The sequence below is a fragment of the Podarcis melisellensis genome (assembly GCF_964234715.1).
Source record: "Podarcis melisellensis genome assembly, chromosome: 5".
Taxonomy (NCBI): Eukaryota; Metazoa; Chordata; class Lepidosauria; order Squamata; family Lacertidae; genus Podarcis; species Podarcis melisellensis.
Window position 1 is genome coordinate 26,259,951 of NC_138537.1, and position 27,775 is coordinate 26,287,725.

Consider the following 27,775-nt stretch of genomic DNA (forward strand, 5'->3'; position numbering starts at 1 on the left):
TGACAGTGGCAGTAGGGCAGAATTATCACATTCTGTTTCACCCCTGGTTTCCACTCATTTAAGCAGAGCCTTGTGGAACTGGCCTTTAATTGAAAGGCACAGAAACAAGATTTTATTATACTGCTGAATTAATTAGGGCTGTGTTTTTTTCCCCACCTCCCAATTGTAGCTTAATCTGAATTACTTTGGAAATTATATCCCTAATGGCTGGACCCGTGAAACTGGATGTGGTGCCTGTGATACAGATTTATTAGACTTCGCCACACTTGAGGTAAGCATCTGTTGCACGCGTCTGAATTCTTTCAATGTTGAGCTACATATTGATCGTCATGGCATTGTCTACCTCCTTGTGCACCTGGACTGTTGCTCCAGCTTCTCCCTCCTTGCTTTTATCAACCCTTCCCATCCTGTTACCACCTACCTTTCCCTCATCTTCACAGTTTTCTTCCAGGCCCTTCATGCCCATATTTAGTTTTGGTCTGAATCACTTAATGCTTCACAGTTTCCAGATGTTTATATAAAGTGTCTGGTACAGCGGTAGAAACATTTTTTTTGTCTTTTTGGCACATGTTTGTGCAGGTTACAGTACATTCTTGGTCTTCATTGATTCAGATAATATACAAAATGTTTTTCCTGGCACTGACAGCTAGTCATGATTCAAAGTATCATTTTGGGGGGGAAATAGCTGACAGAGCTTTTTTGCACTCACTCAAAGAGAAACGACTGCTAGCTGACATTTCATAGACATCATCAAATCTTACACTTTACATATGCAACCGTCAGGATTCTTACTGGCTAATTGGATTGTTAAGCTTATTGGCTATACGTTTGCAGTCCACTGTAATTTCTGGCAGCAGTTCTTCCATCAGTGTCAGGGGTAAGATAACTCCTGAATGCCATCTGGGCCAGCTACATTGGCAGGCTACCATAGTCTTCAGGGAAAAAACCTGATCCCATAAGAACTTTAGAACTCCAGGAAACTACTTCCATTGTTCAAAATTCTCAGTGAGTTTTCCCACCCCATCCTTCATACTCTACCCCTTAGTGATTATATTATATATTCTGATTACATCATTAATACACTTATATACAGCCTGAGAAGGGTCATAGCTCAGTGGTAGAACATCTGCTTGTTTTCAGGAATATGGGTATAGGAATGCAGCATAAAACTTACTAATTTCTCAGACAGCATTTTGCTCACTTATTTCAGGAGGAATTTCATTGATTCTTATTGTATCATTTTATTTTAGCTATTAGTGTCTCAAAACAGCAATTAAAAGTGTATTCAGAGTTATAACTTGTGTAAAACTGGAGGCTATTTCCCAAGATATATAATATGGATCATTTTGGTTAAATGTAAGATTGTTCATACTGTTTTAAACTTTAAAGTAAAAGCTTTTCGTGGTTTCTTTTATTTTTGTGCACTTTTTTTTTAGGAGACTCCAACAGTAACAATTGGTGTTTTCATTGAACAACCAACTCCTTTCCTGCCTAAGTTTCTAGACAGATTGTTGACTCTGGACTATGCAAAGGAAAAAATTACCCTCTTCATTCACAATAATGTAAGTACTTTAGGTGGTAATTGAACAGTTACATTTGTAAATTAGTTAATGAAGTTGGTCTAGTTATACAGATTGACAACAAAGTTATGTTCTTAAACATTTAAATTGATCTCTTATTACAGAAAAATAATGTGTGTGTACATATATGTATACACATGAATGTATGTACATGCACACACGTTCAGAATAAAATTTCATCAAAAGCATGTTAACTTCTCCATTCTTCCTCAGTTCAGTACTGTTTATAAGACATGCAGCTATGCCACCATGACTTAAACTACTTGTTCTTTTGGTTTTTTAAAGTGGTGCAATTACACCATCTACCAATAAATATTAAATAGCTCCTCCAAATAATTTTTAAGGGCAGCTGTTAAAGCTCCTGTGTTTTGGCATCTATAAGTATAAGCAGAGGGGGGAATGTTGGTGTGTGTTGGGGGTATAGCTCCTCACTTGTGAAAGAGCATTTTATTTGGACTGCTCCTTGTGTGGCCTCTAGATGCTTTTCTCCAGTTTATTTTCCAGTATACCTTCAGATCCGAAAGTTTCTCTCTTTCTCTCTTTCTCTCTTTCTCTCTTTCTCTCTTTCTCTCTTTCTCTCTTTCTCTCTTTCTCTCTTTCTCTCTTTCTCTCTTTCTCTGTTGCCCCCCTTCTTTTTATACCATGGATTGGGAACCAATGGCCCACAGGCCTAATTTCCCAGGAGGCCATTTCCCACAAACCACACCCACCTCTCCAACCCTTGATGCCCATGGGAAGGAGGTAAAGGCACAACCTTCACTTTGCACTTTGAAGTCCATTTCCAAATGTTTTCAGTAGAAGACAAGGATCTTTGCCCAATAGGTTAAAAAGGTTCCTCATCTCTTGCTTATCCCTTCCATTTAACTTCACTGTCACCTATTTCTCATAGAAAGTATACACAGCTCAGGCTACTGCCTCTGAATACCAGTTGTTGGAGACTACAGGAGGGGAGAATGCTCTTGTGTTCAGATCCTGCTAGCAGGTTCCCTCAGACATCTACTGAGAGAACAGGATGCTGGACTAGATGGGCCATTGGCCTGATCCAACAGGCGCATCTTACATTTTTTGCTTATTTTGTCTGAATATGTTTGGGGTAGTCAATATTGAGAGGGGAGCAAGCAACAACTGGTGAAGCAGTTCACAATGCGATATCTGGTGGCAACTGCATCGTAATAGAGAGGGAGAAGAATTCTCTTAACTTTATAATTGCTGAGAAGTAGAGAAATGGGTTGCTTCAGCTGCACCATTCAAGTGTATGGCTGGATACTCACATCTGATGACTTCAGGCACCCTCACCCATGCTGGGGCAGTTTATCCACCCGGCAACAGCACGCTTACCTAGGGTTGACCTCAGCAATGTCCACCACCACACCCTGATGAGCAGTTAGTTCTGTGGGATTGATGTTTGCATGCTCCCACACCTAAAAAAAGGTTGGTCCAATGAAAGACCTTGTTTAGGTTACATCCCAATTTATTCATGAGCAAATAATGAATTATGGAGAACCGTTGCTATTCATTTTTACAAATGCAAACAATTCTATATATACTGAGGCTTGCAACTCAAATAGAGTCACAAAACTGAAAACAAAGTTTTATAAATTTATGCCTGGCACAATTTCACATATTTTTTATTCGCTAACTAGTATGGACTTAGTGGTTCAGGGAAGATACTGAAATAGTTTTACACCTAGATTTTAGAGCTTATCCAATGAAACTGAATTTCCACAAGCAATGGGTCCACCCCTTTATCACTTTTTAACTACTCTGATTGATGTGTAAAAAGATAAGATCTCTCTAGGAATAATAAATCCCAGTTAGGGAATATTTAATATGTAGTGTCACTCTATAGTATAGAAGGTAATGCCATGGGCAAAAGATCACAACCATATATTCTACATTAATTAACAAAAACTGGCTACAACCTTCCATTTCCACCCAGCTTCTTTTAAGAATAAGAAAATCCAATACATTAACAGCTTAATGTTAGGCATGTCTACTCAGATTTACTCCCACTGTGTTCAATGGGGCATACACCCAAGTTGAACTTTATAGGATTGGAGCCTAAGGAGTTAACGTATCTGTAAAATAGCAGGAGTGACCTAAAATAGTAGTTGATCTTGGGCTTGTTTATTCTGCTGCTAAATTTCCAGTGTTATTTTTTACTGTGATGGTTCCTGCTGATTATCATAATATTTTTAGTAAGTGCTAACATCCAAGTTCAAAGTGGAACTTATTTGAGGCAAAATAATATTTAAAGAGGAACTCTGTAAAGGTGGACTGACTTTTAGAATGATTATTGCTCTTCTTATTTTTTCACCATCATTATAAAAATGAGTAACTATATAAAATCACTTGTCAGAGATCTAGTTGTGTTATAGGCGCGTTGCAGCTAAAACAAAGTATTTTAAAATGTTATTTCCTCTAGCACCTTCTTTTTTCAGGTATGGTATTTTCCTGTCACTGGGCTGTGTGTTCTTCTGATTCTTTTTTTGCTTGCTAAACAAAATACCATATTTTTCCGTGTATAAGACTAGGTGTTTTCTTTAACCAAAAAGTTAGCTTTGAAATTGGGGTCTTCTTATACATGGGTAGTGCTGAGGGGTGTTTTCTTAATTTGGAGTCCCCCAAAATAGGGGGTGTCTTATACATGGAAAAATATGGTATATCTTCCTTTCCTCTGGGTCTCTTTCTCTTACTATTCCTGATTTCTGGTGTCCCTGGTGGAAACAAGCATGTGTATGGGGAGGGGAGGCACTCCTGCCTGGGGCTCCACCACCAATCTGTGTGCATCTGTTTCAGTGTCTGAAGCAAGTTTACGCAACTAGCCTTCCTTTGGACCTTGAAACAAATGTCTGTAGGTCAAGGATGGCCTTCTGCAGGAGGTATAGTGAAGGCACCTGCTACACCTCTATGGAGAACTTATACCACAGGCTAGTACTGGCCTGCTCTGTTGCATGCTTAATTTTTACACAGTATTACCGATTTCTCATTTATTTATTATTTCATTACCTTTTCAGGAAGTTCACCATGAAAGACATATCAAGACATTTTGGGAAAAAGCCAAGCACATGTTCAAAACGATACAAATTGTGGGGCCTGAAGAATATCTGAGTCAAGCTGATGCCAGGAACATGGGAATGTAATTTTATTTTTAACGATTCATCTCCTCATATCTATATATGGACAGGAATGAAATGTGTAGATTTAGATGGGAAGATGTCTAATTAAAATGAACACACAACCAAATCATTGATGCAGTGGCCCCAACAATGTATTGTGTTTATGAGCAATTCCTGCTGCTTTCTTGTAGGGCTGTTGCTTGTTGGCAAAGATTTAATGATCCATCATTGAGACTTCCAACATATGTTTTTAGAGTGCTAAGACTAATAGTTCATGTTGAAACTCAGCAGATGTTGTAGATTATTCATCAGCCCCTCTGTTAAGATCATTATTTTATTTTTAGGTTGCTTTTTTAAAGAAGGTTGGCTAACTTCTTTTAAAAATCAACATCTAGCATTTACATTCAAGTAATGTAAAATAGTAATAGTAATAAAGCAATTGTAAAAGCCATTTAAAAAGCAGAAAGACTAGCAATAAAAATAGGGAAACAGCAGGTATAAAATAAATCATCCACTAGAAGTTCAGGATGATAAAACTGTCTTGATCTGGCACCAAGAAGCTAACAACATAGGCACCAGTTGTGTGCCTCTAGGGCAGGCATCCCCAAACTCGGCCCTCCAACTGCTTTGGGACTACAGTTCCTATCATCCCTGACCTCTGGTCCTGTTAGCTAGGACGATGGGAGTGTCAGCATCTCAGTTACAACCGAGCTGATAAAGCACATCTTCCGGAATTGCCCTCCGACGTGATTAACGACCTGAGCCTTTGATGAGGCCTCAGGCACATTCCCATCTAGCAGAGAATCAAAGCAGCACGTGGAAGGATGAGATAGTATGAGCTACATGCTATGCTTTATTTTCTAGCTACGCAGACAGCAAAGAAAAAAATACATACTCTCTCTATGAAAGCAGAGAGCAACTGAAAACAAAGGAACAAAGGAACAGGAAACCACTAACGTCACATCCGTCTCCCGTCTCCCATGAGACTTCCAACAGTATGGAATGTGTGGAATGTAAACAGAGTCTTGTGACTCCAAAGCACTGCTCAGTGGCAAACAGAAACTAACATGGAGTTGTAGTCCCAAAACAACTGGAGGGCTGCGTTTGGGGATGCCTGCTCTAGGGAAACGGGTCCAGAACTGGTCCGCACCACCAACCCCCCTCCCCAAACTACTCTCTCCAATCTCTACCCATCTCTAACAGTGTTATGTGGGCTGCCCTGCTCAGGTGTTCATAAGTAAGGCACCTGTTACCATGCTTGTGAGCTGTGGTTTTCTTCTTTCCAAGCATTCACTGGCCTGCACACCTTCATTCTGTGAATTCTCGCTGCCTCTCCCAAGGCCCAGACACTTCCCCTGGGACGTGAGAAGCTTGTTGCAATTCTAGCAGAGGTGGACGCTGCCATGGCTCAACAGAGTGTCTTTTTGCTGTGGAGGGGGGCTGCGTCCTGGAAAAAAAATATCCCTGTGGCTTTCACTCTCAAACAACCTTTCCACTGAACAGAATAGCTCCCTCATCATTGTATGACCTGCAACATATGTTTGGGATGATAACATACAGCTGGTTCCTCTTTCATTGAAAGGTTGCACCACAGGAAAAAAAAAGATGCAGCTGTTATAAATTATGAAAGTTCTGGGAACGAGAATGTTCATAGCCTTCAAAATGATCTATGTTCCATAGCTTTTATAATCAGATCCCGGTATCACATCTCTTTGTCTCTCGCGCACATACATGTGCACTGGATTGGCCATTTACTTTAACAGTGCAGCACAGCAGTTTAATATCACATTTTATTTTCCAACAGAATTCCCTACGTCAGTATTTTGTTAACATCTACAGCTTAACTGCAATAGGGTCATCTAGTCTAATCCCCTGCAATTCAGGAATCATTTTGCACAAAGTGGGGCTTAAGTCCATGGCCCTCCCAACTAAGCTATTGGGTGAGGCTCCAGTCCAATAGTAAAACAGTAAACTAGGGTTATGTTTACCACTTACCTACCTGTCTGTTATGTGAGGGATAATATTGTGATCAGAAATTAGAGATGTACATAGAGGACAATGGTTGTATTAATATGTAATTTATATTTGTGATCATGTATTCAGGAATAGGTATGAAATAGGTATGGTGGGTATTCATAAATTGCTATTGTATTGTCAGATTTAATTTTCAACATATAGGTGTACACTTGGATTAATTGGTGGCATTGTTATTAAGAATTTTTTTTCATTTACTGGGAAGGGACAAGTTAATGACAGTGAATGTGAATTTAGAAAAAAATTGGGGTTTTGAAAATATTGGGAATACAGCTCTCCAAATCTAGGGGAAATAGAGGAATTTCACTATGCAAATCTTCTAGAAGATGGACAAATTTTCCCAAATTGGTAGTAATATCACCTTCAAAAATCCAAGACACCTGTGCAAAGACTGATATTTTGAAAAACTTCCTTCTGGTGGATAGATAAATCAAGCGAAACCCAGATTGTATTATTAGCCATAAAACCTATTACTTTCAACTACTAACAGTTGCTTTAAGTAGACTTGTTTCAGGAGCAGAGTTGCCAATTCACGTAGCTATTAAGCAAAATAACTTCTTAAATGCACACTGCAGCTGTATGCTTAAAACTATTATCATCTCTTTGGAATGGAACATGTTTGCAATGCTAATGCCTTGTGTGTCTCTTCCTTTTCAAGGGACATCTGTCGGCAGAATGAAGGATGCGACTATTATTTCAGCATAGATGCGGATGTTGTTTTGACGAACCCCAGGACTTTAAAACTCTTGATAGAACAGAATCGGTACGCTTCTGGCAGGAGGGGTTGGGGAACTTATCAATTCTAGGTTCTTTTATTGGTTGCAGTGACTACTACAGGTTTGGTTAGTAATTCCTTGAAATAGATTTCTCATGAAAGAAGACATACCGGGTGGCATCCAGTGGTGTTCATCTGCTGGTGGAGTAGATTTCCATTTGCGCAGCGGTGTTTCCCATTCCTATCTCTGTACCTAAAAACTGTGGAGAGCTGCAGTGGGGGAGGAGAGGAAAATTACTTCTGCATCACTGGATATCACCCATTATGTCTGGGCAGAGGAGAATATTAATGCACTCCTTTATGTGCAGACTTGCCTTCCATTATGACTTAGGGGGGGCTCTTTAAAAAAATAAAATAAAAAGTTTTATTGGATTTTTACAGTTTTATATTCAATCAAACAACACAATATAACATTTGTCATATAAAAGAAAAAGAAATCCCTCCTCCCCTCCCCGTGACTTTCCTCAACTTCCCCTTCTGGTTCTTTAAATATTTACTACTTCTGAGTATTTATTAACTTATTTTTATAATCTTATACCTTAATACTTGTATTTTCTTATCAGTTGTATACCAAATTTTCTTTCATGATTACATCTTACAGTCAATTTCATTCCATGTTGTCCTTACTTAACCGTTGGTATTATTTTCTTACTTGTAAGTGTTTAATCAAACCCTGCTAGTGAGTCCATATCTTTACAGTATTTCTGTAAATACATGATAAAAGGTTCCCAGTCTTTTTTTAAAATTCTGATTTAGGGGGCTCTTCTTAATCATGTGAATGCTCTGTCATTGGTGGATATGTGCTGCCGGGATGGAGACCCTCTCCCCCATGCTCCTCTGCACATATTGCAGTAAAGGCACTTCCTTCAGCATGTTTGCTTTTTGATCACGTCAACTTTCTTGACTTTGACGACAGTGTGTCTACAAGAGAGAGTCAGTTTCACTATGTGTCAGTTAAGGCTTTAAAGAGCTATTTTATCATTCACACCGTTAATCTATTTTATCCTGATTGGCAGCCCCTTTCCTAGACATCAGGCAGAGATCTTTCATCGCTATTCTAGCAGAAGCCTTTCAGTGGGAATGTGAATGATGGAATATAAGACTTTATGCATGCATGCATAACATATCCGCTTCGCTGAGCTATGGCCCTTGAAATTTCACATTGCAGTTGTTGCTTTACAAATTCAGAATTCAGAAAGACTGGGTTTTTCTCGCTATCCCAGAGGCAGTGACTGGAAGGAAAGAGGCCTATTTAGAATAAGTGACAGCTATTAACACCCGTCTCTTCCCCAGTTATAGAGTGTCTCCTTGTGATTGCCTCACATTTCAATCTTTTTGTTAACTTTCAATGCAATCATGTTTTTAAAACAGAAAGATGATTGCCCCTCTTGTACTGCGCCATGGGAAGCTTTGGTCAAACTTTTGGGGGGCGCTGAGCCCTGATGGATATTATGCTCGGTCTGAAGACTACGTGGATATTGTCCAAGGAAACAGAGTGTAAGTTAACTGTTTGCTCTTTTGCATAGGTGCCGACTATGTGGGGCCCTGGGTGCAAATTTAAAATGAAGGGGCTGCTACCCTCCCTCCAATTCGACTTGGTGGCATGCGCACACTCTGGAGCATGTTGATGTCACATTGACACACCCCTGTGATGTGCAGGAGTGACATTGGCCCACCGCGAGTGTGCCAGAGTTGCACATGAGCACACCCTGCGCACATGCAATTCCACATACAGACATCCAACAGCTATCCCAATAGTAGTTGTTGAAAAACCACCTTGTTCATACTTTTTTTGATTTGGCACTTATGTAAGTATTGATCATGTCTATACAGTGGTACCTCTGGTTACGAACCTAATTTGTTCCGGAGGTCTGTTCTTAACCTGAAACCATTCTTAACCTGAGGTACTTTAGCTAATGGGGCCTCCTGCTGCCGCCACACGATTTCTGTTCTCATCCTGAGGTAAAGTTGTTAACCCAAGGTACTACTTCCGGGTTAGTGGAGTCTATAACCTGGAGTGTTTGTAACCTGAGGTGTTTGTAGCCTGAGGTACCACTGTATTCCAGCTTTGCTCCAAGGAGCTGCTTCATGGCTGAGCAGAGAACTCACTGGGTAACCTTTGGCCAGTCGTAGTCCACCAATCCTACCTCATGTGGTGGTTGTGAGGATGAAATGGGGAGGAAGAGAACCATGTATGCCACCTTGAGTTTTTTGGAGGAATGGTGGGGTATAAAACATACATAACATGCCACATCAACGTATGTGTTAAATAAATTGGTTCTGGGGGACGGACACAATTGTGGTGGCTGTACTGAGTATTGCTTCAGTGAACATTTCTTAAAGTGAGTTATTTTTAAGACACAGTCAGTTGTGAGCGGCTTTCAGCCCTTTTTCGGCTAACTAATTCCTGTAACGTGTTGAAATATCCTGTGGATATCCTCAAAACCCGTCTCCACGCATGCCCCACAGTCAAAGTAAAAAATAAAAACCAAAGAAGAATCCGGTAAGAAGGACTTTATTTAATGCTTGTAAAGTTCTGCATAATCCTGGGTTGTAACTTACTTTGAATTGCTGGCATTGACTGTGTATTAAATTCCTTCAGCATACCCCCAAACAATTTACTTTCCCCATACTTCCCACATGTTTCAGTTCTGGCTTTTTCCTCAGCCAGAAACCATAAAAGAAGGAATTAACTGATATTGTTATAAGCTGGCTATTATTGGGGGAATATTGGAAAACTAATAAAAATTTATTTGAAAAAAACAACAACCATAAAAGAAGTGACATATAAAGACGTTAGTTATTGGAAAGGCTGCTTTTAATTCTGTTTCCTTGTAATTGCCATATATTTTAATTTATAAGCTGATTTTGAAGAATATGTGTTCTGTCAATAGCTTTAATTGAATAAAAAATGGAAGGGAGATTTAAAAGTGAATGTTCTCAATTCAGCTATTTTATTCTTGATTTTATTCTTGTATATGGGTCTGTGAGCGAGAAACCTGACCTGAAAAACAAGCAAAAAATGATTGATTTTGCTTGTTTATTGTTTGTCCAGCTTTAGAAACCCGCCACAGGGTCAAGTAGCATTCTGGGACATGTGGTTCTACAGCTGGGTGTTAAATATAATTTTAGAATGGTTCAGTTTGTGCCTTTCTCCATGTGGTTGCATTACCAAATATTCCACAGTAACTTATTGGTCTCCTTAGTCTTGTTTACAAATGGATAATGTTCTCTCAGTTCTGTATAGTGGAGCTTTGTGGAGCTTCTCCGCAACAAGAGTACAAATGATTAAAAAAAAGAATTATTCTCCATAGTATTTTCATCCTGTTTCATAAGTGGAAAATTCTCACCATAGGAAACAAATGATGAAAAAATGATGAAACTTGAATGAAATTCATCCAAGTGTATATTACACCCAACTCATTTTACCATTTTCCCCCAGGGGTGTATGGAACATCCCTTATGTGGCTAACATATATTTGATCAAAGGACAAACCCTCAGATCTGAAATGAAAGAGAGAAATTATTTTGCAAGGGACAGATTGGATCCTGATATGGCCCTCTGCAGGAATGCCAGGGAAATGGTGAGTTGCATGAGCTTTGAAAATGTCTCGCTACACTTTGGTTGTTCTTTCTTTCCAATTTAAAGTACTAGCCAATTTTTTTGTGAGTTACAATCACTTTTCTGACTCTTTGTTACCTCCTCACAATGGCAGCAGTGAAACCAATTCACATCACAACTTTTTGGCTTTGAGTATAGTTAACACTCATAAATATTGTGTGCTGCCTGTTTCTGAATGCAAAATTACTTGTGAACTTAATCAATACCTATTTCAAATGGTAATTGTAGCTCAGCACTGATTTTCTATTTTTTCTAAATTTTGTTCTTGAGTTAATAAACCATCGCAAATGCTATATATTGTATGAAGGATACAATAGAACTGATGTCACATTATTGCAGTTTAGAATTGTCTTTTTCAAGGGCAGGAGTGATTGATCTTGTTATTTCAAGGCAGATTAAATTTTGCTAAACAGGACCAATGTTCCTTGTCGTTATTAGTGTTTAATGGATGCTAGCATTATGAGAACATATATGAATATCATTGCAATACAAATGTAAATCTGTATCTGTACTGATATCTACACTAGTTCCAGAGCAGAATCAAATGACAGCTATTTCCAGGCAATGTAGCATTGAAAAATAATTTTGCTGAATTGAACAAGAAAAGTTGGCAAGTATTGAAGTTTATTCCCTCCTTTAACAAGGCATGATTTTCTTTTGTTTGTACTCGTTCTGCAGAATAGTCCAATCAACATTCTCTTGTTCTCAACCTTTCCTGCATCAGTTATTGCAATCTGTGCTTACCATGTGCTCACGTCCAACTAATCTGACTTGGTGGCTCATCAGAAAAAGTCTTCTTTTTCTCATTCTTATGCTGTGAAGCAGCCTGGTACGAGCTTGTCTCTGTGTGTATGTTTTTAAAAATACATATACATATATATGTATATATTTGTTGCAGCAGATAAGAGGCTGAGAGTTCAAGCTTTTAACCCGTACGTTTTTTAGCTTTGCTTAGAGCTGCATGATGTCCGTAAATGGTATTTCAGAATACCAGCTTTTGATTAAAGGATCTTGTTTATCTAACATGGCAGCAGAAAGCGAATGCAGCTCTAACAGTGCGAAAGAGAGCAATGAAAGGTCAACTGATGTGGTCCTTCTCCTCCTTCGTTTTAGACCTTACAAAGGGAAAAAGGCTCCCCTTCTGCGGAAACATTCCATATGCTCAGACCCCCAAAGGTTTTTCTTTCTTTTCATTTTTTTACTCATTTATTACAATGCGGTTTTAGTCTCCTAGAGGGAGGTGTCTCCTTCCATTCACTGTATCCCAGTGATAACTGGGCATCGTTTTGTCTTGAGCTTTTAGCCCCATGGATACAACTTTTGCAAAAACCAATCTGTTTTTTTTCCCCTGTGGCTGTTCAAAAGATTAAATCATGAATGGAAGGAAAAACAGCTGTCACACAGGGATATGTTGAGTAGGTTCTATAGGTGGCGGTCAATTGGCTGCCGGCATTTACCTGACCTCCTGCCACTCTCATCGCTACAGTGTATTAGGAAAGGAAAGGCCGCTATGATGCAGACATACTGGCAAAGCCAATCTAGCACTCTCTGCCTGGTTGGTGTGCACCAAACCAACTTCACCTCTGCCTTGTCCCTACTCTGTGGCATGCCCCACCAATGGGGCTGTCAGGAGGTCAGGTAAGTGCCACCACTCCAGTGACCACTGCTGATCGGCAGTTTTCATTATTATGCTTGCATAGAAGGTTGCCCAAAGCCTTGTGAAGCCTTTTGTCCAAATGAAAGAACATGCTTTTTGCTTCTTCTGTGTTTCACGTAAAATAGTGAGTAGAAGATGCCTTCTGCATGCAGGAGGGCAAGTTTCAGCCCAAACAGTAGCACGTTTTCCACATTGTTGAGTTTGTAAACCAATATGCTAGTATACTTAAACATACACCCAAAATTCTGATGTGGCATAAATAATTGCCAAAAATCAACCTATCCTCATTCTTTTAATGCAAATCATTCTTGTGCTACAAGTCCCTGCTTCCTAGTTATATACATGTGAGAATCACAAATTTTGTGGTATCGTCTTAAGTAACAACTCATTTTAGCATTGACCTTTGCTTCTAAGATTCAGTCTCCATTAATTTCATTGCGGGCATCTGCTCATCTTCCATTGAGACTAATGGAGATTGAGGATTTCATTTTTGAACTTTCTTTGTCTTTTATTTAGCTATATCACTTTCACTTGTTTTGGATGTCAAAAGGCTGCATCCAATGGGTTTCACTCAGCTGACAGTAAAGCTTCTGCTGGCAGAATAGAGAGGGAATGGATTTTTGGAAATTCCCTTCCCACACTGTCCCACTTTCCAAAAACCCCAGAGGGACTCTTAACCCAGATTTAGAGGGGAAGAGAGGCTGAAGGGAGAGGATTAATTGCAGGAAACTCTTTCATTCCCTGAAGCCTTACAATCAGCTGGTAGAACCCAAATTATGTGACCCTATTAATTAATTAATTAATTAATCTATGATTGTCGCCACTCCACATCATTCGAGAGGTAGTCCCACCGTTAGCAAATAGAAGAAGCCACAGCTGTTAGCAGCATAATAAAGTCAAATTTCAGAATGATTTTTTTTATGGAAGTGTAGAAAAAAATAATGAAATATAATGCCAAAATAGTCTTTAAGTCAAGAACCAAACAGTCATTCGTAAAATGCATACAGTTGCATACAATTTAAAGGGCTCTTTCTAGTTAAAACTGGATGTAATTCAATGGTTTTTTGTTGTTGAGACAAAGATACCCACACTCTGTTATCCATTGTAGCTGTAGGAACCAGAAAATCCATTGCTTAATAAGGGTTGCTTGCTGTTCCCTGTTCCCCTAATGCACATTTTTCAATATCTTGTTATGATTAAAACTGAAGCTCCCCTGTGCTGTAAAAACAGAACATACTGTGGTTTCCCTACACTTCTCATGAGAAATTATGTCTTTAACGCAATGACATGGTTTTCAATACACCCACTGTCAAAAGCATGCTTTACCACTGTATTTCTACAGTTTTATGCTGACGCAACTCCATTGGAAGTAATGGAGCATAAAACTGGACAGTGGTGTGGTGTATTTTTGTAGCAGAGGGAAGTGTTACATAATCATCACTTAACTTTTTGGCAGAGCTTTTTTGATTCAGCTTTTCGTATTTATTGTTTAATAAGACCCATGGGTTGAGTACATGGCTAGTATGTTCGTGTTTTAAAAAAGAACATTGCAACATTAAAAAAACCTATCCCCCCAGAAGGGAAAGGAGAATGTTAGCCGCTTTGAGACTCCTTAAAAGGGAGTGAAAGGCGGGATATCAAATCCAAACTCTTCTTCTTCTTCTTCAAAAGACTTAAACCCAACCCTTATGTACTTGAGATAGTGTATCTGCCTCACTACTTATACAACATGGTCTGAGACAGTATTTGTTATGTCTACCTGGTAGCCTTCACACGTTTTGGAATGCCAATCCCAGCAGCTCCAGGTTTGAAAGGCTGCCCTATCCTGATCACTGAGGAAACTCATAGACATCTGCTTTCTTAGAGATGGTAGCCACAGATCCAGAAGCAAACCAGGAAGTACCTCATTATAGGATAGGCCTGTATTGCCATGTAGGTTTGAAGTCACTATCACATATTTTGTTCAGTTGGTGCTGCCCCTGGCTAGTTCTACTAACCTGCTTGGACAGAGATCATCATCAACATGAGGACTGGTGTGGCTGATGTCTGGCTTGTCGGTGACCAGCATACTGGCCATTCACAAAACCACAAGTGTCAGAAACAGCAAATGTCTTGAAGCACCATTATTCAAAATGGCAAGCGATTGGGCTGTGACAAATGCAACAGTATCTTTAATCAGTTTGAAAACGTGGGCCTGTTTATATTGAAAAGGAAAACAACATACCTTCTCAATTTACTTAATTTGATTTGTTCAATTTAATATGAAGTTAATCGGCCCTACAAGGATCATGTGGCTTTTGCTACTGTTCCAGTTCATTTTGATTTTCATCCTTCTTCAAGCATTGCACAGTGGTTTGTTGTTTTCATCATATTCATCAAAATAACTATTTGAAGGGGAACATTTTCATTACAGGTCAACTCGTCAAAGGATATGGTAGGAAATGGGCTGAAATTGGCACTCTATAGAGCTCTGACACTTGCTTCTCTATTCATGTCGTTACCTGAATTCAAGAGATCAATATTAGTTAAATATTTAGGACGTAAGACAACTACATAAAAATGTATAGAAGGAAATATACCCACTTTTCCTTCATAAATCAATCTGGTCACTCATCATCAGTTATATAAATGTATAGATATTAAGAACATAACCGAGATTGCTGTGTGTGGGTCTCTAATACAGGGATAGATTGCCTTACGTTCAGGGCTTCTCCTCCCTACATTTTCATGAATTGGGAATGCTCTGTATGCATGGACTGCATGTAGAAAAGAAACAAATTGCCTCAGCCCATATCAGAATCCATGCTTTGTTTACTGACTATATCTGGTCAGTTGGCAGTACAGCTTCTTTAAATACCCCAAAGAGTGCAACATACATAGTTAGAATTTCAGATAAAGAAGACTGTAGTTTGTATATTCAGAATGGGGATGATAGTGAGTTTGGGTGATGAGTATTAATATAGACTGGATAATATAGTTTCTTCTGTATTTCTAAATATTAAATGTAAACTAACATAAGGATGTTTTTGTCTGGTGGTAGGGTGTCTTTATGTACATCACTAACAGACATGAATTTGGAAGACTTCTATCAACCGCCAACTACAATATATCTCACTACAACAATGACCTTTGGCAGATCTTTGAAAATCCAGTGGTATGTATCAAAGAATGCAATATAATTATTTTCATCTCTTTTAAAACCCCTGAATAACCTCTTTCTTTTGTGAGCAAACAAATCACAAAATGCTTTCTTACATGGGGATCTTAATCCATTTAATTTTTCAACAGTAACCTTCATTGCTCAATTTGAAAAAAAAAAAAATCCTATGGGTTGTATCCAGCTAAGCCCTACTCAGACCTGACCCACTGAAATGGAACAAAGTTCGTCATGTTCATCAATTTTAGTGAGTCTGCTTTGAGTAGGACTATCCTTTGCTGAAACCCGACATTCTAAGCTCTTCTGTGTGGGTTGTTCTCTCTCTCTATTTTTAATCTAACAAACAAATCTTTGTTCTCAGGATTGGAAGGAAACCTACATAAACCCCAACTATTCAAAAATTTTCACTGAGCACATAGTAGAACAGGTAAGGAAAACCTCTATTTGGGGACTCACAAAGGGACTGCACTTCATTTATGAGCTGAACTAAAATACAAATGGGTTTTAACTTGGATTGGAGTGAGCTAATTATTTATGGGCTCTGTATGTGTTTCTGTAATTCCCACACCCACCCGAAACTTGGCAGCAGCACCACTAACAATGGAAATCACCTAGGGTTGGGGTGGCCCAATACTTCTCTGCTTTGACACTGAAAAACCATTTCTTCTTCAGCAGACCTGGCTTTCCATGCCATGCTAATTTGTGCTCTCTCTCTCTCTCATGTGCATGTGGGAAGAATCAGCAGGTTAGCATCAAGAGTCCCATAAACTTGGAGGAATGGAGTTGCTGGAAGCCTGGGCAGCTGTTCTTCACTACATTGTAGTGCCAGTCCTGCTAGGGGAAACCAAATTACCACAGCCAAAAACGTTCCTTTCCTCAAATATGGGAACACTGGGTAGATCAGTACAAATGTAACCTTCTGCTGTGAGTACTTGTGGGCACATGAGAGGAAACTGCTCTACAGTGACTGACCCAAGCAGCCACTGAAATGGTTTCTCCTTTCAGATAATTAGAGATTTTGCTGTGTTTTCTCTTACATAGCTGGCCAAGTGCATGATGCAGAGCAACTGCTGCATAACTCTTGTATCCACAAGCTAAAGGACAAGAAATGACATTTAAGAAACAAAACAAAATCAAAGGGGTCAGACTAGTTGCTGTAGTGATGGACCAAGTATTCCTGCAGCCCTCCTCCACCTTAGATTCAGAGATGTAAAGCATAAGCTACGCAACAGCCTTATCTGGCACACAAAGGAGCATAAAATTCTAACATGCAGGTTTATGTTTCCCACCTATAGCCATGCCCAGATGTGTTTTGGTTCCCCATATTTTCTGAGACAGCCTGTGATGAACTGGTCCAGGAGATGGAACATTATGGACGTTGGTCAGGTGGAAAACACCATGTAAGCATAATAGTTGGAAACTTATTTTATTTTTTATATGGGTGTTTTTGAAAATAAAGTATGTGCTGCTGACAAAAGGTGAGCACAATCCACATGCAGATGTGCCCTGTGGGAAGCACCCATGGGACTGTCATTGCAGGTGCACACATACACTCATCCAAGGGGGAGTTCATTGGGGCAGGATTGTGCCCAATGTTTCCATCAGGACTGCAAAATTTAATTTTAGATTGGCAAATGAAGCTTAGGGCTCATTTTAATCAGTGATATTAAGAGCTTTGGGCCACCTTATAAAGAAAACACTTTGGCTTTTATGTCACTATTTTCATTTATGGAAAAAATACCAAATACAATGCAATGATGACAGTATTATAGAAATAATGGAGATACAGTGTTATTTTTGTTACAAGTCCATTCATAATAGATCTACCTCAAAGTGCACAATTAGTTTTAGATCCAAATCCATATGACATTTTGACTTTGTAAATTTGATAAATTTGATAAAGGGTTAGATTGTGATTTTTTTATTTATTAGGTTTCTTATTTACTCTTCAGCATGAGGTCCCAGGGTGGGTCCAGTTATGTTACTATAACAAATGATAAAAGAAAGGCCATCTTTACTATTTTCTTCAACATTGTAAGGCAGTTTACACTTTCTGTATATTAAAAAGCTCGTTTTCATTCATCTAAGATGGTTTTAATAATCAGCTGTAGTTTCAAGTGCTGTTTTTTTAAATGAAACATCTATTAATGCATTCAGCCACTACTGAATTATCTGGGCAACAAAACAATGTATTGTTGTACCAATTCCTTACACAATACATTTGATGGAAGAAGAGATTGCCATTTTGGTCCCATAAACTAAGCCATACAACAAGTATATTTGTTCACTGGGATGTGTCTCAAGGTACTGGAGTATGAAAACTTTAGAATTAGACAGGCATGTGCTACTTTACAAAGTGTCCCAGATGATTTGAAAACATAACCTTATGCCCTATGTATTAAACATCTCTGTGATGTCTTGTTTTAGGACAGCCGCATTTCTGGAGGATATGAAAACGTTCCAACTGATGACATTCACATGAAACAAATTGGGCTGGAAAGCGTGTGGCTACATTTCATTAGAGAATACATAGCGCCTGTAACACTAAAAGTGTTTGCCGGCTATTATACAAAGGTAGGTTAAAATGGTTATTAAAAAGTAAGACTTAAAGGCTCAAGCACAGGTGCAGTACCCAAACACAGAGTAGTCACGACAGACCCAGTATGTCCACCCCACAGGTCCTTCTGCCAATATGGATGCACCAAGAACATGCAAGCAACAGGAGGGGGCATTGCAGAGACTAGGAGAGCTATTCATGCCTCTCCTATCCCTACTTCCAGGATGCGGGTGGCACTGTGGGGACTTGCCGATCAGAAGGTCGGTGGTTCGAATCCCCGCGACGGGGTGAGCTCCCATTGCTCGGTCCCTGCTCCTGTCAACCTAGCAGTTTGAAAGCACCTCAAAGTGCAAGTAGATAAATAGGTACTGCTCCAGCGGGAAGGTAAACAGCATTTCCATGCGCTGCTCTGGTTCGTCAGAAGCGGCTTAGTCATGCTGGCCACATGACCCGGAAGCTTTACACCGGCTCCCTCGGCCAATAAAGTGAGATGAGTGCCGCAACCCCAGAGTCGGTCACGACTGGACCTAATGATCAGGGGTCCCTTTACCTTTACTATCCCTACTTCAGCTTCTGTACCATGCAAATTATTCAATTTCTGAAAAGCACGGGAGAGGAGAGTACTCTTTTGCTTGAGTCCTGTGTGCAGGTTTCACACAGGCATCAGGTTAGCGGCTGTGAAAAAAAGGATGCTGGACTAAGATGAGCTGTTTGCCCGATCCAGTAGGCTCTTCTTATGTTCTCATGCTCAGGAGCCAAAATTAGACGCTAAATATTATTTATTCCATTTATCAGTAGTTTCCTATGAAGTATGTGCTAGGTGGACTCTGTGTCTGCAGGCTCAGAATCTTTAAAAAAGGAAGAGAGACAAAGTTGAGAACATCTGGAAGTGAAGGAGTTATTATAAACAGTGGGTGGGAGGAGATCCATGACAGTAAATCACAGATATTTATCATCACAGGGAGTAGGCTTGAGGGATTCCCATGAGCTATCCTTTCTTAACTGTCCTGTTCTTTCTTTATAGGGCCATGCCTTGCTGAATTTTGTTGTGAAATACACTACTGAGAGACAACGTTCCCTCAGACCTCATCACGACTCCTCCACATTTACTATCAACATAGCTCTCAACAAAGTGGGAAGAGATTTTGAAGTACGTTTGGAGCAAATCTGTTTATTGCAGCAATGGCTTTCAACTTCTCTGACTCATTTCCCACTAAGCTTGCTTAGAAGTCCCAAATAAGAAAATGACACCACAATGATAATTCTTGGTTCTTTTAAAGTATTAGAACAGCGTTTCTTGCAGTGACAGTATAATTGCATCAAGCTGCGGTGACATGGCAGTTTAAGCAGACAGCTGTATTCAGTGTTGAAATCAGTGATAGGATTATTTTGTATGGCTGGTGAAAGAGTTCCCTGTGAGGAGTGTCTTGTTGGAGAAGGAGATGGAGCAGATCCCTGACCAAAAAAATTGTTTTCTTGAAGGATCATGTTACAAATAGTTTAAGACAGTGGCCAGCAGAAGGTAGATTGCAGAATGATTTGCAGTAGCTGGCACATGGCAACAGAAGTAGACACCACATCCCTCAGTTTTGCACAGGGTGGTTTAAGGAATAGAGGCAAAGTTCCCTTGTCTCTCCAAGTGGTATGACTTGTTGCCTCGGAAACTACCCCCTCCAATCTTTTTCCTCTAGGTTCTTACCTGATTTGAGATACAGCATTTGAAGGGATGGAGTAGGCCTAGCGACCTCCCACTACTGATGCCTAGACTAGAAAAGCTATTGACCTGGTTGGCATGTAACGCTAAACCAAACAATGGCTTAGCACAGGCTTCCTCAGCCTCGGCCCTCCAGATGTTTTGAGACTACAATTCCCATCAGCCCTGACCACTGGTTCTGCTAGCTAGGGATCATGGGAGTTGTAGGCCAAAAACATTTGGAGGGCCGAGGTTGAGGTAGCCTGGCTTAGCACAAACAAGCACATGTGTTGATTCTTGGTATGCTGATCACAGCTGCTGCTGCTGCTGCTGCTGTGCTATCCAGCGCTAAGTCATAGTTTGTGTTAGTGCTACATCCAAAGCCAGGCTCATGATTTGTTTCACTCTGGACAAACCATGAGTTGTAACCAAAGTTTGTTCTTGGTTAACTGCTTGTGGGTTTTCTGGGGTAGATAAACCACACACCCAGGTTTGAATACAACACTAAGCCAAACCATGGCTTATGCCTAGGTGGAACAACTGCAGGATCAGGTGAGCAGTAGTAGCTGCAACCTTTGCTACCAGAACACACATGTTAAGGCATGGTTTGACTTAGTATTTGATGCAAACAGGGCCACTATCATGCAATTTCCACAATGATGTTGATCTACATATGAATTAGAATAGGGTAATGTTAAGGCGTGTTATTGTTCAAATGCAGTATATTCCTGGTGCAAATTAATGCACTTGGAATTGATTGCACTTCTGATTATTGTCTAGGGCTTTATACAAACAACAACAAAAAAAACCCCACCCCTCCCAGTTTCTATTGATTTCTGCCAGATGGTGAATTAAAGACTTTTGTTTCTGATTTTTTATAGGGAGGTGGATGCAAATTTCTGAGGTACAACTGCTCCATAGAATCACCCAGGAAAGGATGGAGTTTCATGCATCCAGGAAGACTTACGCATTTACATGAAGGACTTCCCATTTTGAAAGGAACAAGATACATCGCAGTATCATTTATTGACCCTTAATCTTATTTCCCTGGCCTGTTACAGACAACGTTTGGCAATCTATGACAAACTCTTATTTATAGTTCTACTCCCAGAAGATGGTGACAAAAGAAACTTCTTCTAGATTGCTGCTTCGCTTTGGGCTAAAAGAATGAGCAGGAAAAGAAACCCAAACTCTTAAAAAAATAATATAAACCTTCAAGCATCTGATCTGAGCCTTGAGTTGCAAAGTTAAATAATTATAATTTCGCCCCCTTGTGAAATGGGAATCTAAAAGGAAAGGGGGAAATCATTGATGCTGATGATCTATAAAACTTTTCATGTGGGTTTTCCATCCATTACAGTAACATTACGAATATGTCTTTTGTACATATCTTGATTAAAGAAAGAAATATTTGCATATCCAACTATCTATGAATATTCTTCTAAGAAAGAAGTGCATGATAGATAAATGCAAAGCATTGGCAAAAATACACATATGGGTACTTTTTAAAAAAAAGCCTTTAAAAGAAGAAATCCTCAACTTGGAAATCTTTTCGTCTCACCAAGTGTCCTTTGATCAGGCTGGGAACTATTCTGCAACTTTTTTTTTTTTTGCATCAGTTCAGTGCTGGAAATCCAAGCTCTCTTTTTGAAAACTTTCTAATACCAAGATGTCTTGGGAAACCAAATTTGTCTACTCTTATTTAACACTACTTGAATTTTGTATCAGGAGATCAAGAGGTTGAAGTTGCTCTTTTATAAAACGTGCAGGGTTTTGACTTGCCTTTGTTTTTTAAGGGATCAGTTTAAAATTATTCCTGCTGTGCCTACTGTTTGTAATTTAAAGGTTACACTTGAAAAAAAAGAAAGAATGTTGAAGCATGAAACCTGAGGTGCTAAAATGCACATATTTTCTAAGTTTTATGGAAAATAAAGAAGTCTTAAATTAAGAAAAGTTTTTGGTGTGTCTGCTTTTAAAAATATGCAGTGTTTGGTTTCTGTTTTATAAGCGGAGTATGATAGCTTTTATTACATTTTGGAGGGTGTTCAGTAAATTGAAAATGTTTTACATCTTAACCATTGTTTTACTTTTCAGAAAAGCTATTTGTCTTGCATCCCCCACACCAGCAGCCACCACTGTGGAAAAGTTGCAATAGTCTAGCTTGCTGAAAACTACAATAAGAAGAAACCTAACTTACTTTTCAGGGCAGCTGGGTTGTTTCCTACTTTACCATTTCCTAGTTTACAGACTGCAAAAGAGTGCTGGTTTAGTGGATTCTTAACTCTGGCCAGATTCCTTTAAATGTGAACGCTACCAAATGACTGGCCTCTTTTAATAAGATTTATGCTGCAAGTTATGAAATTCAAACATCTCTGTGTGATCGTGAAAGTGATCTTTGTTTTCATGAGGTTATTTTTGGCATTACACTGTGATCTGTTGGGGTAGTGCAGCACCCTGTGGCGGCCCACCTAGCTGAGTTACCGTAAAAGAAGTGTATTTATTAAAACAATCTCTACTGAACTCCAAGCAAAGTACTTCAGACTGTTTGGGCAGGCCCTAATGATTAACTGTTGGAGCTCCCAAATTAAAATGAACAATTTTATTTACCCCCCCCCCAGTATGAGTGATTTATGAAGTATACTTTTGCTTCTGCATTTAGTCATTCAAAATACATTTCTTTTTACAATAATGGTTCCAAAGTTCAGAGCCCTCTGGGCTATGATGGTCTGCATAGTCACCAAACAGCCATTTAGTCAGTACTGTGGTACCTCGGGTTAAGTACTTAATTCGTTCCGGAGGTCCATTCTTAACCTGAAACTGTTCTTAACCTGAAGCACCACTTTAGCTAATGGGGCCTCCTGCTGCCGCCGTGCTGCCAGAGCACAATTTCTGTTCTCATCCTGAAGCAAAGTTCTTAACCTGAAGCACTATTTCTGGGTTAACTTAGTCTGTAACCTGAAGCGTATGTAACCCGAGGTACCACTGTATTATCATTTAATAATTTATTCCCTACCTTTTTCCCTGACAGAGACTCAGTCACCGTTGCCAATCACCATTCCAGGCAGGGCTCCAATATATTATGTTCCACAGGTGTTATTTTGTTTTGCTCAAGAAAAATACATTAGAACATAAGAACTTGCTGGATCAGCTTAGGCACCTTTAGTTACCATGTGAAAATGTTTGTCTATAACCAGGCCTTTGGCTGATTAACATTCTATGGCATTTTAAATGTGTTTGTGAGAGGAGGGTTTATTGGTTTTGCTTTGTTTTATCATGTATTTTGTGTTCTCATTTTGCATTTTTATGCTGTAAACCACCCTGTGGTGTTCGGATGAAGGGTGGTGTACAAATTTAATAAATAATAATAAGGTCAGTGGCCTATCCAAGCTAACATCCTGTACTCGCAGTAACCACTCAGATTCCTGAGGGGAACCCTCAAGAAGGACTCAAAGACAAGAATACTCTCCTCTCCTGTGGTTTCCAGCATTACTGGAATTCAGAAGCATTACTCTGGTGGAGTACAGGGTCAGGTTGAAGGTGCTGGTTTTGACCTTTAAAGCCCTATGTGGACTAGAACCCTCATACTTATGGGACTGCTTCTCCTGGTATGCCCCACGGAGGACCTTAAGGTCCATAAATAGCAACACTTTGGAGGTCCCAAGCTTCAAGGAGTTTCACCTAGGGCCAGGGCCTTTTCAGCACTGGCCCTGACGTGGTGGAATGCTCTATCACAAGAGACTAGGGCCCTGCGGAATTTGACATCTTTCTGCAGGCCTGCAAGACGGAGCTGTTCCACCTGGCTTAGACTCACTCTGACCCCTTATATGGGATTTGGTATATAAATTTTCCCTTAGCTTTTTTGCTGGCCCATGTAGGACCAGCATGGATAGCTGGGTCGGGTGAATATCTGATGTTTCCTCCCTTTATGGTATTGATTTATGGGCTACTAATAAAATGAGTCTGCATTTTAAGCTGTATTTTAAGCCGTATTTAAGTAAGTGTTTTTGTTGGTTTGTTTGTTTTTCTATTACGTTTTATTGTAATTCATATTTGGTGTTAGCTGCCCTGGCCGGGGAGGGCAAGATATAAATAAAAAAAATATTATTATTATTATTATTATTACTGCCTCTGACCACAGTAGCAGAGCATAGCCATCATGGCAAGTAGCAATTGATAGGCCTATCCTCTATGAATTTGCCCAATCCTCTTTCAAACCCATCCAAGTTGGTGTCCATGACTGCCTTCTGTGGGACCAAGTTCCTGGGTTTAACTATGCACTGTACAGAAACTTCCCCAGTGTAGTCAAAAGGTGGAACTATTGCCCTGTCTGGCATCATTTCCTCACAAATGACTTTGAGGGCGCAATCCTAATACTTGGTGGGGAGTGGCAAGGCTTTGCAGAATGGCTGATCTGCTGCCACATCCAGATCCCTGCTTCTTGCACTGGCTTAGGATGGAAGGTGAGGAGCAGGAAAAGTCTGCATGTTTTCCTGGCACAGTTGCCTTAGGTCTGCCACTTTTCTGGCCTTGATTCCAAATGGATGCTGTGAACCTGATTTAAGGTAGTAGTAGTAGTAGTAGTAGTAATAATAATAATAATAATAATAAACAAAGTTGTAATTTCATGGTCACCACATATGACATTTTAACCTGCAGTCCTCAAGTCAAACTTATCCCAAGAATAGTAAGAAACATGATGTCATTCTGTAGCAAGCGCCTTAGAAAACCTCTTTATCTGGTCTAATATGTTACACAGCTTCTAGGTAAGTAGCAAACGGAAAAAGAGGGGCAGGAAGGATGGGGAATGGCTAATATCACCTCCTTACTGGCTTCCAGTCCTTTATATCATTACTCAAGTCTGTTCAACTGCACCAAAGCCATGCTGTAGAAAGGTTCCAGATGCAAGAATCATGGAGGCCTCCACTCTCTAAACTCAAGACTTTTGTCAGTGGTGGACCTTGGCATCTCAAAGTTCAGTGGTGTCCTTTTGCAACGCCAAAATCCATTGCCCCCTGCCTCTCGCAGTCCATTGGACTTCATAGTTGCAGCACTCAGTGCAGCACCCCAGAAGCTCTGATTTGACTAAACTGGTTGTGCTCCCCTAGATCAGCTTCTGTACTTCTTCCAGACATGATGAAAGACAAGAGGAAAACAGTGGTCAGGGATGATGGAAGTTGTAGTTCAACAACATTTGGAGGGCCATAGGTTCCCCATGGCTTATGTGAAACATTCATTTTAATGACTGCAGTTATATTCCTAGTACATATTTATGTTTGGTACATTTCGTTTATATTTAAATATGAGTATGTATAAAAATATGAGCAGACATTACACCTATACAGAGTTTTAAAAATATAGAGGTTGAGTTTACACAGTGTTGGTTTATCTGAGCTTTAGGAATAGGGTGAGCAAAATAAATTCTTGAATTTTTTTTGTGAACTAAAAGCAAATCATTCCTCTGTATTTATTTTAAATCTAAAAGGAACCAAGCCACAGCATTGGGGAGGTGGGGCAGAATGCATTTCTATTTAGGGCTCCTGAGGAGAAGAAAATCAGAATCCTCCCATAACTTCAAAGAAGTTATTTTCTGACCCAATGTGAAAGTTTCATAGTTTCCACAGGAACAGATGAATGGAACTATTGCATGACCAAATGCCCAGAAAAGGTACGGAAGGAATATAGTTGAAGAACCACATCAATTTTGCAAGGTTTATTTTTGCTACCTGCCTATTCCTGCTTGGTTTATTTTGAACGAATTCAAGGGCATGATCCACCCACAGTAAGGGAGTTTTCAGCTCCATTGGTTTTTCAGTCTGAGAAAGTTAAATACACACTTAACTCTCTCATAAAATCAATAGTATTTAAAAGTGTGGGCCTTTGTCTGCATTGTGGTGAAGTTTTCTAAGTAAACAAGCTTAAACTTAATAGCAAGGAGTCAGGTGTTCAACCCAATAACTACAAAAAAAGCTTTTCCAAACCATTTCTCCATATTTTTTGTTATATTTCATGGCTTTACTGTACTGTCTTTAAAAAGTCAGTTTTGAAAAGGGGTTTGGATGTATCCTTTATTTTCAGCAGGGTTAAGAAATGTCAGGCATGATGTGAAGGTAAAGTAGAACAAATTTTCAAGAATGAACACACAACTCTACAACCTGCTACAGATTAAACCTTAATGTCTGCACTAGGATTTAGTTTTACTTACACACACAGCACATCCCACTTGGGCTAAGACTTGCCTTTTAATTGTTTCCAACACAACAAGCATCACTGGTTCCATCTACAAGTAAAACTTTTTTATTTTTATTATTTCAAAGTGTTGTATATCACAAATAGCTCAGCTTTGCTCTTGCTGAAAACCATTCACCTGCCTTTTCTTCTTTGCACAACCAGGGACATACTTCACTTCCTCTAATTAAATCAAACTTTACTTTAAAGGAAATTGTCTAGTAATGCAAGTACAATGTTGTAAAATGCAAGTACAGGAGAGATGAAAACTGACTGAACTTCAGTTTACTGATGATCAACAAAAACAAAATCCCCAAATAAGGATTATCTGAGGCCAGGGATCTTCTGAGTTGGAAGTTGGCTGTGGAATCCAAAAAGTTGACCAATGGGATGTTCTGTTTTGTCATGCAGCTCACACACAACAAGCAACAAACTTCCTTGTTGGAGTGTGTGCTTTTTTAAATGTCAACTGTATGAAACTGGCTGCAAATATCAAGCATAAATAATGAATGGCTTTGACATCTAGAAGAAGAGATACATGTAAATCAAGTCCTGTCAGCTAGCCTCTATCTTTTCCTCAATATATATTTCTTGGGCATAGAGTTTCTTCATAGGCTGCTGAATTTTGCCACCACAAAGTTCCATTGACCCCTTTCCTATAATATACTTTTTCTTGAGAGAGCTTTCCAAGAGCAAGATTATTTATATAGGACACACTAGTATTGAAAATATTTGCCAGTTTTTCCACAGGAGAGTAATGAGTATCTGTTACTCAAATTTCTGGAGACACAAACTGGCCTCCAGTTTAAATTTCTGCATGGTCTGACTCTAAAGAAAACAATCATTGATCATATTTGTATATCCTACACTTCTTCAAGAGAAGTTATGTGAGAAAAGTTATTTTCCTTTTTAAAAAAACCAAACTCATCCTTCTGAAGGGGATTAATGGGTAACAGGTGACTCTGCAAGCTTTATGGCTGAGTGTATATTTGAATCTAGGCCTCTGCAGGTCCAGTCCAACACCCTATCCCCTGTACAACATTGCCTGTCCCTATCCAAGTAAGGCAGTGCAATTATTGAACAAAGGCACTACAAACAGCACCTCAATTTTGAAAACACCCATGAAATAAGCTGTCCTCTTTTCAACTAACTGAACAGACTGTCCATTGCATGTTCTTCCATCGTAAGATCTTCCCATGCTGCTGGCCATGTACTGAGGAGAAGGAAAGTGTTCTTGAGGTTGCTCCTATTCCTATTGATATTGTCAGAACTAACACTGACCTCTTTGTTTCCTCAGCAAGATAGCTGTGAAGTGCCCTTTCCAGGTTTCTGCACACTGGGTAAAGTCTGGGCCTT

At 39.5% G+C, this 27,775-nt stretch overlaps 1 protein-coding gene across 2 annotated transcripts in view; it reads left to right on the forward strand.

Moving 5' to 3' along the window:
- PLOD2 (procollagen-lysine,2-oxoglutarate 5-dioxygenase 2) overlaps positions 1–22,147 on the forward strand; it is a 62,073-nt gene extending 39,926 nt beyond the window's left edge. Inside the window, exons 8-20 of one of the 2 annotated variants that reach the window (XM_081910958.1) lie at positions 170–271; positions 1,437–1,562; positions 4,598–4,719; positions 7,392–7,496; positions 8,880–9,005; positions 10,951–11,092; positions 12,244–12,306; positions 15,828–15,941; positions 16,306–16,371; positions 17,240–17,344; positions 18,372–18,518; positions 19,526–19,651; positions 21,076–22,147. In XM_081910958.1, coding sequence (XP_081767084.1) covers positions 170–271; positions 1,437–1,562; positions 4,598–4,719; positions 7,392–7,496; positions 8,880–9,005; positions 10,951–11,092; positions 12,244–12,306; positions 15,828–15,941; positions 16,306–16,371; positions 17,240–17,344; positions 18,372–18,518; positions 19,526–19,651; positions 21,076–21,231 — 1,500 coding nt within the window. In that variant the 3' untranslated portion in view covers positions 21,232–22,147. The remainder of the gene's footprint in view (positions 1–169; positions 272–1,436; positions 1,563–4,597; positions 4,720–7,391; positions 7,497–8,879; positions 9,006–10,950; positions 11,093–12,243; positions 12,307–15,827; positions 15,942–16,305; positions 16,372–17,239; positions 17,345–18,371; positions 18,519–19,525; positions 19,652–21,075) is intronic. The other variant, XM_081910959.1, reaches the window with a different exon arrangement.
- The last annotated feature ends 5,628 nt before the right edge of the window (positions 22,148–27,775 follow it).